This window comes from Lissotriton vulgaris, chromosome 6 (genome assembly GCF_964263255.1).
Source record: "Lissotriton vulgaris chromosome 6, aLisVul1.2, whole genome shotgun sequence".
In the NCBI taxonomy this organism is placed as follows: Eukaryota; Metazoa; Chordata; class Amphibia; order Caudata; family Salamandridae; genus Lissotriton; species Lissotriton vulgaris.
In genome coordinates, this window is record NC_141694.1 from 81,519,271 (window position 1) to 81,531,514 (window position 12,244).

Consider the following 12,244-nt stretch of genomic DNA (forward strand, 5'->3'; position numbering starts at 1 on the left):
ACATGGTGAGGGCTGGGACTCCATATGAGCGTGCCAACACATCATCAAGACGCCGCAGGGCAAGGCCAGCCAGTCCTCAAGGCTCGGAACACGGTGAAAGTGTTTTTGCTGGACTGGAGGAAGGCAACATGCTAAAGGTCCAGCACCTGCAATGGGGAGAGATGCGATCATTGCATAGAGAGGTGGCTCACATTAACAAACACATGTACAGAATTGAGAAGGGCATCAGTGCAATGGGCGACAACATGTCTGAGGGCATGAGGGACATTGCGACGTCTGTGGACAAGCTCTGCAGCCAGTTGGAGCAGGACCGTCTTTGTAGGCGCAGGGCCTATACCAAGGCAGTGAACCGGCTGGCCACTGCTTACTCCCTAATGTGTAGAAGGTCCATTGCCATGCAGGAGGAGATGGCACATTGTAGCAGGGACGTGGTCAGGGGCATGGTGTCAATCACCTCTGCACTGGAACTGCTGCAGAATGTGAAGGCGGCCACTATGGAAGCAGGGGGGATAGTGAGGAGGCTACCAGCCGTGGTTGCATTACTCCCTCTCCCACCGAGGGCAAGAGGCGCAGCGAACGCCACAGCGCTGCGCAGGAACATAGCGGCAGCACAGACAGTGTGGCCAGTAAACATGGACATGCAGCGCGTGGGCACAAAAATAGATCCTACTGTCATTTGGAACTCATTTAATGGGTGATGTAACCCATGTCTGTATGGACACTGGTTTAGATCCTGGCGGTGTGCTGATTAAACACCATTACACAAATACAGTAACTGGCTCTGTCTCGTTTATTCACTCAGAAATAGTTGCACTTTATCTCAGCGCGTCTGTGTCTCCCATCCTGTTCTTCTGCAACACCAGCTGCGCAGGGCTCTGGCTGGGATTGTCCTCACCCTCGTCCTCAGAGTCAGTTAGTTCCAGTGCTGTTCCTTTTTTTGTGGCTAGATTATGTAGCATTGCACATGTAGCAATTTTTTTGCAACATTTGATGGGGCTGTACTGACGTGCACCTCCTATTGCATGCGCCCTTGGTGTCTGATGCTTAAGATATGGTTTCAGGTCCAGTATGAGGTCAAGGATGGTGTGTGGGAGCAGCCTGTACCTCTCATGGATTTCTGGTTCAGTCAATTGGAACAATGTGACACGCAGTCTGTACACCCGCTCTTCCCGTCTCCAAAACCTCACTCCTGGTGCTCGCAGACGTAGCCGCCTTGCTATGAGGTAGAGGCCCACCATTGTGTTCACACTGTTGCATTTTGGGCCTGTTTTTATTCACTTCACCTGATTACCACAGAATTGCTCAGAATCAGTGGTAAATACTGATTCGTTAATACCGATTTTGGTCGAATTCGGTATTATTGAATTTTGCTATATCGCATTTCGGAATTATTACCGATTCGTTGTTTACCGATTCGGTATTGTTTGTTTCTGTGTTTACCGATCGGTAAATAAGGAATCGGTAACGATTTACCGATTCGTTATTACCGATGGCATTCAGTAATACGTACATCGCACATGGCTAAATACCGGTCGGTAAAGCCTTAATTTACAGAATTTCGGCTTTACCGACTGGTATTTGCCCACCTACATATGGCCCATAGGGTTTAAAAATTATTTTTGAGTTTTACATAGCGCTAGCTAGACTCCGGGGTATCAGAGCACTTTACAAGATGTGATCAAAGGTTAATTCAAGATAATTGTGAGGATACGTGTGGGTCCAATGCAGTGAAATAATAAAGTATATAAAAACAGCAATAACATAGTGAGATCAGTCAAGAAAATTACATAACAATATAGCATTAGGGTAGTGATGTTAGTGCCAAAGTAGAGACTGACTGGGTCAGTAGATCGTAACAAATGAGTCTGTAGATGGTGGCTAGGTCTTTAGGAAATGTGGATCAAACTGTAAGGGCGCTGAAGTAGCTGTTAAGCAGCAGAGATTTGAGGTCCAGTATAAAGCACGAAAAGGAGGTGTTGCAGCAGAGATCTTTGGGGAGTGAGTTCCATATACTGGGAGCATTTCCTTAGAAGGTATATAGGAAAGTAGGATCTGCTTTCATGATCATCCCACTTTTTGCTGGTGTCATTATGTTTTACTGACTAATCTGACGGGGATCCTGCTAATTGGACTTGGTGAGTACTTAGGTACACTCCAGATTGGCTACTGGTGTTCCCTGATAAGTCCCTAGTATATGGTACTAAGGTTCCCAGAGTATAGGTGCACCAGGGGTCTCACATGCGCTGAAGCATGCATTAATTATGTCACCCATGATTGACCAATCAAATTGTGAATCCAGGCCTGCCATTACAGCTTGTGTAAGCTGGTGCCAGCACCACTTATGACAGATATACGTTTTCTTAAATCTGAAGTCACTGTACTTAAAATCTATAAGTCACCCCTAAGGCAGGCCTTTCAATCCTGAATGCAGGGTGCTCGGTTCTTAGTGTGAGGGGGGTCCTGCATGAGTGGGAGTCCATTCTTCCGGTTGTAAGTGAATCAGCATTACGATATATAGAGTGGCTATGCATCATTACACAATGACCATCTCTAAACTGACTATAAAAAACCCTGGTATCAAACATGTTGGAATCACACCCCCACTCCGTAAATGGTGTAGGGGTATGATTACGGTGTGCGAGGTATGATTCCATGCACTGTAAAGCTCCTCCGGGAGTCCCTCAGTGCTCCCGCTACCAGTCCTCCAGAACCGGACAGCAAGCTAGGGCGGCTGTCGACCAGAGAGGTGTTTCTGCCCTCCTGCTGCTTAGCTAAGCTCAAGCAGGGAAAGGCAGAATAATAGATATCCTGTCACAGGAAGGTGTGACCACCTCCCAGACAGGGTTTAGTGTATTGGGGAAGGTTCGAGCGCTTGCCAGTGCCACTGAGACTACTTGAAGGGCACACTTGGTGCCCTCCTTGCATACTCCAGTTCAAACAAGTTCAGGGAGCCGTTGGCTCCCATGGTGGTGCGAAACTGGACAAAGGACACAGGAGTACACTAACAACTGCCTAGCCCCTCTTCTGGGAGGGACCCCTGAATCGTCCCAACACTTTCCTTAGGGTACTTAAGGGCTTACCGGTGGGTGGGTCTCTAGATTCATTGTGGGAAAAGATTCTGATCACATACCACTCTAACTTCGACCGTCTGGGCACTCTGAACATTACTGGACTTCGTGTTGGGAACCAAGACTGCAACTGGGAAGACTTCTGTTGCTCCTGGTCTCGTCGTCCTGCAAGTCTGCTGCAACGTCTGTGCCTGTGCTCCATATAGGTTCTTCACAGGGCCTGTGGACATCCAATACCCCTGAAGGAATCTCCCTTGGAGTGAAGGAGTCACTCCCCTGCATCTGTAGGCACCGCAACACAGCTGACCCGTCTGCTGATCCTGGGCTCCCACAGACTCCGAAAGGCTCAGCACCACAGGTGGTGGTTCTACAACTCTATTGAGGCCTGCACTGTCGTCTCACCACGTTTGAGGCCAGTATCCCTCCTCGGAACCACTGGAACAGAACCCCTGTGCACCACGTCGACTTGCCGTTGTCAAGGCTTGTTGACTCTCTCCTCCAGAGATATTTGGGCTCTAAGAAGCTCCAACATCAAGCATCTCCTGCAGCTAAGATCTATGCCTGTAACGCATCCTCTGCACAGTGGGCCTTCATCTTTTGGTGAGCTGCTCCAGGGCCTCTTGCAACTCCTCTGCCTCCGGCCCATGAGTCCTCTCAAGGGTATTCTTTGGCTCCAGTGGGTTCCCTTGCTTGCTCATGGCCAGCTCTGACTTACCTATTCGTGGTGAGTCACTTGGGCCTTGCTAGTCCCAACATTGCCCCTTCCTTACAGACTAGGTTGTTTGCTGCTGCCAAGAATTATTGATGTCCCCCCTGGCTCTTGACATCTGACGTGAGACAGCTCGTAAACGGCTGCTGGTATTCCACAATGTCACCTGGTCCACACAGCTGCAACTTCAAGGGCACCGTCGAACACTCCTGCATCCCGACATCAGTAAACAATCGTCTTCAGTGCCTCCTGGTCCCTCTTGAGTGGCATAGACTCTGTCCCCTCTACTTGCAGGTTCTTCTCATCTTGAATCCACCTTTGGGATCCACCGGACTCCTTTGTCTTCTTCTCCAGCAGCACCTTTCCTGAAGCCTCTATTGTGGTCTACAGAAGTTTCCGACTTCACTTGACACCTATGTACCCAGCTTCCCTGGTATAGGTACCCTAGTACCTGGGGTATTCCATCTTCCACAGGGTGTCTTCAGAGTCTGCTGGGAAGGGTCCCTTTTCTTTAAAACTGCAACCGCGACTTTCCCATTGACTAACATTGAGCACGTGGTTGTGTTCCCACTCTGCACATGACCTCTGAGTGGTTCCTCGATACTCACCTTGGGTGGTTCCTTGGGTCCCCAGCTCTTGTACGTCTTTTGGATCAACTCCTGTCTTGAGTTGTGGTTCGCATTCCACTATTGTGGTACATGGTTTGGTCTCCCCCTGTGATTTGTGCTACTTACGTGTTCTATTTCCTAAGTATTGTGTGTATTGTTGTGTACATCTCTGGTTAGGAGATAATACATTGTGTTAGTGAGTGTTCTAATAAAATAGCTATTTTTATAACTACACTGTGAGATTCTTTTTCACTTAACCTATACCATAAGATTAAGTAGTGGTAAAATAAGCTGCTTTACACTCCTTTTGGAATAAGCCTGAAGGCGGCTTTCCACAGATACCACTTACAGAGCTTTCTAAGTTTGTCTAAAACCACTAAAATTACCATAAGGGTTGTCTGGATTAGTGTAGGGTGATACACTTACATAAGTGTGAACCATATAGTAAGCCAGCCTCTCAGAAGGTGTGTGCCTGGGTGGATTTCTTTGTCAGATTAGGGGGTATGATAAGAAGTGAATTGGAACTACTCAGTACCCAGCCTCTACCTATTTTCGAAATCTTGGTTTCAAGGTATTTGGGGGGTTTTGTATGAAGGGCTTTGTGGGTGATGCAAACTGCGTTGAAGATGTATTTTCCTTCAATGGGAAGCCCCTTGAGACTCTTAAGAGCAGGTGAGATGTGATCAGACCACTTTATTCTGGTGAGGAGCCTGTCAGCCACATTGAGAGTGGCTTTTAGAGGGGCAAGGTGAATTTTTGGAGTTCCAGTGAAGATGGTGAACACTCACAAGGCAGCTTAACACCGTGTGAAGGAAAGGTGTTTTGTGCCACCAAGTGCTTTGCTGCCAATTGTAGAGTGTGCTATACAAATGTCCATAACACAACATAGTGTGCAGTATCTGTCACTCATCATCGCCGTATTTATCCATCAGTCTGTGCCTCCAAGGGGCTATTTTTGTGAGAATTGTCCGATTGATTAGGTTTGGAATTAAGTATGGGCACTATTATAAACTTCTAGTTTCTTATCCTCTAGGATCCAAGTACCTCACTAAAACCCTGTTTGCTGCTAATCTATTGTAGATTTCATACTAAAAGAAGTGAGTTTTTTGTGTTAAACTACTTTGTACCGTTATTATGCTGCTGGTTACACAGTACAGTTTAATGAATAGATAAATTATCTTTTTACATGGTTCTTGTGTTCACGATCCAGTACTGTATAGCGAATTTTACATTTGTTTATTAATAAGTTTTAATACCGAATGTTTTAGGATAGCATTCGATTATAAATCTGTATGAATTCATGTATGTCAACATGATTACTCAAGGTTCATGCCCTCTTGCGCTGGTACACCACTAGTCCGAATGCTACTGTTAGGTTTATCCGGGTTCTTAGATGTAATGACAATATGAATTCATGTTGGTAATTTTTGTGGAATGAAACGTGCTTTAAAGATGTATTTTTATGTGGAATTCTATGGAATTCCAAATCATAATAAATGCAAATATTTTTTTTTTAATTGTGAGACTAGTACTGCTGCACAAGGTATCAGTTTACTTAATCAAGTCTTAGGGGCATACCCCCACTCCTGAACATCCGAATTGTTTTATGATACTACATCAAGGTCAATATTATCGACCTACAACTATATCACCTCAATTAATCAGAATCCTTATAGAGCGCTGCTAATCACCAGTAACATCCAGTATATCACCTACTATTACATAGTCATGGTAAGTATATTACCACTATTATTAGTTCCACCATATCTGCGTTAGCATGTTAAATATTGCATTCACCTAGTATTCTTACCTTGCAAATTAGCAGTTACGCTGATGTAGTGAATGAGATATAACTCATTTGATATAAGACATATGATATAGTGTCTACCACCCATACATAATCCTAATCGTGTCCTAATATTGGAAAGACAGAAAGCTGAGATGGCTTAACTGGGAATTTAACTCATGCGCTGCAGATCACAGCAGATGTCAGAGACAGGTGTATCAGCCTTCAATGGTCAAAGTTGAACACACCTCTGCATTCCTGTATGTGGATTTATATTTTCCATTCAATTATAACACAGCAAATGCATTTTATTCCAGAGCTCTGCCAGACCTAAGATTACCTGGCATATTCTTCTGGATCAGGTTCCTTTTGAGCCCCCCTGCCTTACCACTACGGTTTTCTTTTTTTCTGTTCCTGACCCTTCGCGGGCCTCGTACCTGTGACGTAATAGGAATCCACATCTTGATCGGGGACTTGGAGGAACCGCTCAATCCGATCCAGAGACACCTTTGCTTCCACAATTGAAGTTAACATCAATGGTAAGATGTTGAGTGACACAATCAGCATTTCAATGAGAGATAAGGTTGTAAACACCTATGATAAAAGAAGTATATGGTATAACATACTTTTTTGACAGTCTTATAGCCAGAGGAATTAAGTGACAGTGCATTGCTGGCATAACTAAAAGAGAGAGCAAGAGCAAGGGAACAAAGTCAGACCAATATACAGGCAGCACAAATAAAGTGTAGTGTGGGCAGAAGAGAACCCCATTTAGACTTGTCTGCCACATCAAAATATACTTTGTGCAAGGGAATTAGCCAAGGGACCAAGCAGACCGAGACTTCAGCCATCCCACTGACAGAAAAATTGGACACTGAGGCTCTCAGCACAATACTCAACAACCTAATAATGACTAACCCCCAGATGCATCAAAGTTATGTTTTGCGAGTCCTTAATAGCGAATTTTAAGGAATCGCTATTAAAGACTCGCAAAACGGGATGCATGTAGGAATCGCAATATTATTTGCGATTTCTAATGATTCCTTATTTGCGATTCGCTAATTGCTAATTGCAAACAAGGAATGGCTTTCCCATTCATTCCTATGGGCCTAATGGCCCATAGGAATGAATGGGGAGTCATTCCTTATTTGCAATTCGCAATTAGCGAATCGCAAATGTCCTGCAATTTCAAGGGTGCCAGGGTGTCCACGCGGCCCCAGATTGCGAATTCGCAATCTTGGAATGGTTCATGCATTGCATTTAAGGAATCGCAAATTGCGATTCCTTAAATGCAATCGCAATTTGAAAACTCGCTATTATTTGCGAATTCTTAAATTGCGAGTGCATGAACCCTTGATGCATCTCAAATGCCATTTTTGCGGGCTTAAACGGCCGAATTTTGCGATTCGCACCGTTTGCGCTCGCAAAAATGTTTGATGCATCTACCTGTAAGCCACTAACACACGCTGCAGGTCCCCGGTGGGGCCTAGACGAACAAAACAATTTAGAAGAGGAACAAAAAACAACAGACTCATCAGCAAAACAAATCAAAAGTGGGGATTGGAAAACATAGAATGTGACAAAAAAACAATAATTACAGCACAGCCAAACAGGACAAAAAACACACATTCCACGCCAAGAATAACCACAATGCCGGCAAACCGTCAGACACTAAATACAGACGCCAGGTTACAAGCAGACGACAGAGAACACTCATGACCCAGATCCCTCTCCCTTTCAGGTAACGGGGAACTCCTTGAGGCACTGGATGAAAACATTATCAATCAGGAACACACAAACAAAGGACCAGGAAAACAAAATAAATGCTAGTATTATCACAAACTTAACTGAGGATACAGCATCAACGAAGGTCGACATACCACCACTCGATAATGGGACCATCTCTAGTGCACCTGCCCAAATATCGACTGACAATGGGTTTGAACTTAAACACCCGGATGAGAAAAATACTCCCGATGACCGTTGCAAGCCATAACCGCTCAAAAGAGTCAAAATATTGATCAAGGGATTCCCTTGAAGCGGCCTCCCCCGCGGTGTACAAGTGTGAGTAGTAAGTAGAGATTCTCTCAATAATTTCCGAGGGGGAGGTTTTTCGCCCAGTGCCGTAATGTAGGAGGATGCATGTGGCTGCCTAAGAAGATTCACCAGGGTCCTGCAGGGCTGATCGCCCTCCCCATAACGGCGAGCGCAGGTCTCCCTACCAAAGAACACCACCTCCCTATCTGCCTCCTCATGAAACTCCATGAACTTGGTTCCAATGGAGGCCAGAGTAGCTGGGTTAGGGTCCTGGGAATGCTGGAGATCTAGAGTTTTGATGTCTTTTTCCAGGTGCTCAAGGGTGCCCCTAATGGATTTCAACACCCCGATTGCTTTGCGATGCATTCTCCCCTGATTACAACCTAGAAGGCCTCCCAGAGCATTGAGGGTGACTCAATGGAGCCAGTGTTCCACTTGAAGTATTCAATAATGGCACCCCAGATGTCCTCCCGGAACGCGGTGTCGCAGAGCGAGTTGGGAGAGAGGAGCCATGCGATGCAGGGTAAGCGGAGAGCGCAGGCACAGTCGCACTGGGGCGTGATCAGACAATGTGCGGGCCAGGTGATCTACTGAAGTGGTCCAGGAGGTGACATCTCGGATGGTAAGCCATAGGTCAATGCAGGACCATGTTCCACGCAAGCCAGAGATGCAGGAGCCTTCCTGCATGTCTTGGTGCGTGTGTCGCCAGGAATCTAGCAGGGAGTTGTCCTCTAGGATTGAATGGAGGGTAGCAGTGGCCTGCCGGTGATGTGTGCGGTCCCCAGAGCGGTCCAGTGTCGGCGAAGGAGCAATTTTAAAATCACCCCCCCAAATCAGCGAGTGGGGCCCCAGAGAGGATATGTTTCGCCAGACCTGAGTGAGAAAGCTGGAATCATCAGTATTAGAGCCGGAGAGCGCCGCAAGTATCAATGGCCAGTTGTAGAGGGAACCGGCAAGGATTACATAGCGGCTCGCAGCGTTTATAAAGGAGTGGCTGCCATGCCAAGGGAGGCCCCACCTAAAGAGGATGGTGACTCCTCTTGCGTATTTAGAGTAGAAGGCGCTGTAGGATTTCCCTCAGTGGCGAGAGTGCAGTCTGGAAGTGGCAGCTGGAAGGAGATGCGTCTCCTGAAGAAAGCAAACGTCCACCTTATGTCTATTGAGATGTGCGTGCATGAGACCTGCTTTGTGATAATAGTTCAGGCCCCTAATGTTACAATTCACAAAGGTGGTATCAGTCATAGAGCTGTCATGGGGAAAATTATGAAACAGGGCCAGCGGTCTAGAGTCGGACCAAGGAGAGCCAGTGCCGTGCAGTGTGAGCTGTCATGAGGTGCAAGCATGCGGAGACATGCCATAAACAATACAAGAAACACAAAGCAGAAGACTCCACAAAGAGGATGTCTGATGTGAACCCCAGAATAATAAACCCAGATCCACCCCCCACCCCCCACCCACTCCAAACCCCAAATTAGGTTGAGTATCAAGTCAACCCCTACCCAGAAGCCCAAAACTTGGAGGAAGTGGTACATTGTGGGAATCATCCCTTTGGGGTGCGTGAGCTTAGCCATTGCCCCTTGCCACGTGGGCAGGGGGGGCAAGCGTTGGATGATACAGAGGGAAATAGCGAGAAAACAGTACATGTGTCCGAATGCATGCTGCACTGTTACGGCAGGGCAAGTGAGGTATACCAAGAGGGACAAGAGCTCTTGCAGATCCTGTTACCCCGGAAAAATACTAGACATTTTAAGAACCCAATAGAACCTGCCAGTAGATATGTGAGATAGGAGGCAAATAATACTGCGGCAAACAGTCCGCATGAAGTAAGTATCAAGAGTCATGCATAGACGTGGGGTGAAGTTGAACCAAATAGGAGTCAATCGTTGTCGCTCAGATGGCTGTCTTCGGAGATGGTGTGGTGGTTGCGCGCGGCCGATTTCTGCAGCTGCTTGGCAAAGGTTAGGGCCGCACTCTGATCAGTGAAGAATCTTGGCTTTTCCCCACAGTCAACTCGAAGCTTGGAAGGGTAGAGTATGGCGTAGGTCATGTGAAGCTATAATAATTTTGCAAACGGGCAATGATAGTCCTCGCCGGGGACCCCGGCGGGGACCAAGGATCGAATGACCAGTGCACAAGCTCCACGATGAAATGAGTGGACAGGGCCAGGCCAAAGAGGCGGCGGAGCAGAGTCTCCAGATAATCATCCATCTTATCAGTGGCAGTGGACTCCGGCAGGCCAACGATGCCGATGTTGTTCCTTCGGGAGCACGCTTCAAGGTCCTCATTCTTAGCATGGATTACTTCATGGATTTTGTCCATCTTTAGGAGTTTCTGCGCACCCTTGGCTCCGGCTTCCTCAGCATCCGAAACCCTTGGCTCAAGCTGGACTATGCGGGTGCCATGGGAGTCCACCCTCTGCTTGACCTGGTCCAGTCAGGAAGTCAGGTGATCAATTTTGGCATCTATTGACTTCAAGCTTGATTGCACGTCCAGAAGGATGGCACGCACACTGCCATCCCGATCGCCAGGAGGCTCAGTCTGCGTGGACTGCTCACCAGCGTCAGGGGGAGGCCTCGCCACCTCTGCCCGCCCAACGTCCGGTGAAGGTGATCTTGGGCTGCCTAGTGTTGGGTTTCCCCATAGTGACACCGCGGCTCCCCCACAGGCCAAAAGCAGGCCGCACCCACCTGTCCATGCAAATCCGAGTCCCCAGGGAGGCCGGTCCTACACAGGGCGATTGGGGGGAGAAGGAAGTCTCAGGAGCAGGCCCCCTCGAATGCGGGACAAAGCAAATGTAATGTGGGGGAGCAGGCAGCAAGGGAATGCAGGTAGTCAATGACGGGCTGCACCAGGCACCAGCAAGCAGGCAGGAAAAGACGCGTTGGCCCCACAGTTAGCAACCCCCAGCCCTGAGCTTCTGTTGCAGGGGGGCAGGCATCCGATATCCAGGGGCAGCCTCTGCCAACACTCACCGAATTTAGGTGGGGAGAGCAAGTCAGCTGGTTCACAGGAGGCTTCCACAGAGCACAGCCACTGAAGTCTCCTCCGCTCCGAGAGCGAGGCCCATCACCGCCACCGACACTGGGTCCAGGGGGGCGCTCATAGCCAGGCCCCGCGCCGTTGTACGATCAGGGTCGAAGATCAGGAATGGGCGAGCCAGGTGACGAGGGAGCGGGAGCCCCCGCCACGCGCCAGGCAGCGACCAGCACACCCGCACCAGACCCGGTATGTCGGGGGGCCACACCCAGGCCGGAGCAAAGAGGAGACCCTCCGGGGTGCAGGACCGAACCGGGCCCAGGAACGCACCAAACGGTGCCCGCAGCTACAGGACAGGTCCGGACGGTCAGGCCAGGCCCATGCAGTCGTTCAGGGCGGCCGACGGGATTGAGTCGGTGAGGCACCCAGACATAGACACCTCAGGCCCCTCAGGCAGCAGCGTAGGTAAGTGAGCTCAGTCGTTAGCGAGGGGGCCAGATGGTGCCCTCAGGTAGCGGATAATTGCGGATGGAATGGCTCGGCCCGGCGGAGCTCGCCTATAATGAAGCCAACTTGCCGCTGGCGAGGCCACGCCTCCCGACATTCAAATAGACTTAATAAATATAATGGCTACACACATTTAAGGAATTAACACCAAACTTGAAAAATTTACCAAGTTAGTGACAAAGGTACAAGTGAACAGCACAGCAAAGCAAGCAACATGCCAATGCGGGTCAATCATAGACGAGCTAAGCTTCTCAGCTGCAATCTTGGTAGAAATAATAAAAACAGTACATCTAGTGAATATTGCAATGACCAACAAGTGGCAATCACAAGAAGACAATAAAGATAGTGAAAAACAGGAAAAGAAATCATACGAACCATATGAGGAAAGAAACACAAATGTAGGGAAATCGAACTGACCCTACGTACCCACAAGAGGAGCAACTGATTAACTGAAGCAAACATACCTTAACATGGCACTTACGAGGATCAGGTAACAACAGGTGTACACACCCATGACGCAAAAAAGAGAAGGCAAAAAAATAAATTGCCAGGA

General features: G+C 48.0%; 1 protein-coding gene across 2 annotated transcripts in view; it reads right to left on the minus strand.

Annotated features, from left to right (window-relative positions):
- LOC147706829 (ATP-binding cassette sub-family C member 10-like) overlaps positions 1–12,244 on the minus strand; it is a 1,327,484-nt gene that overhangs the window by 842,419 nt on the left and 472,821 nt on the right. For both annotated transcript variants that reach the window (XM_086925963.1, XM_086925964.1), the window contains one exon: positions 6,609–6,765. In XM_086925963.1, coding sequence (XP_086782089.1) covers positions 6,609–6,765 — 157 coding nt within the window. The remainder of the gene's footprint in view (positions 1–6,608; positions 6,766–12,244) is intronic.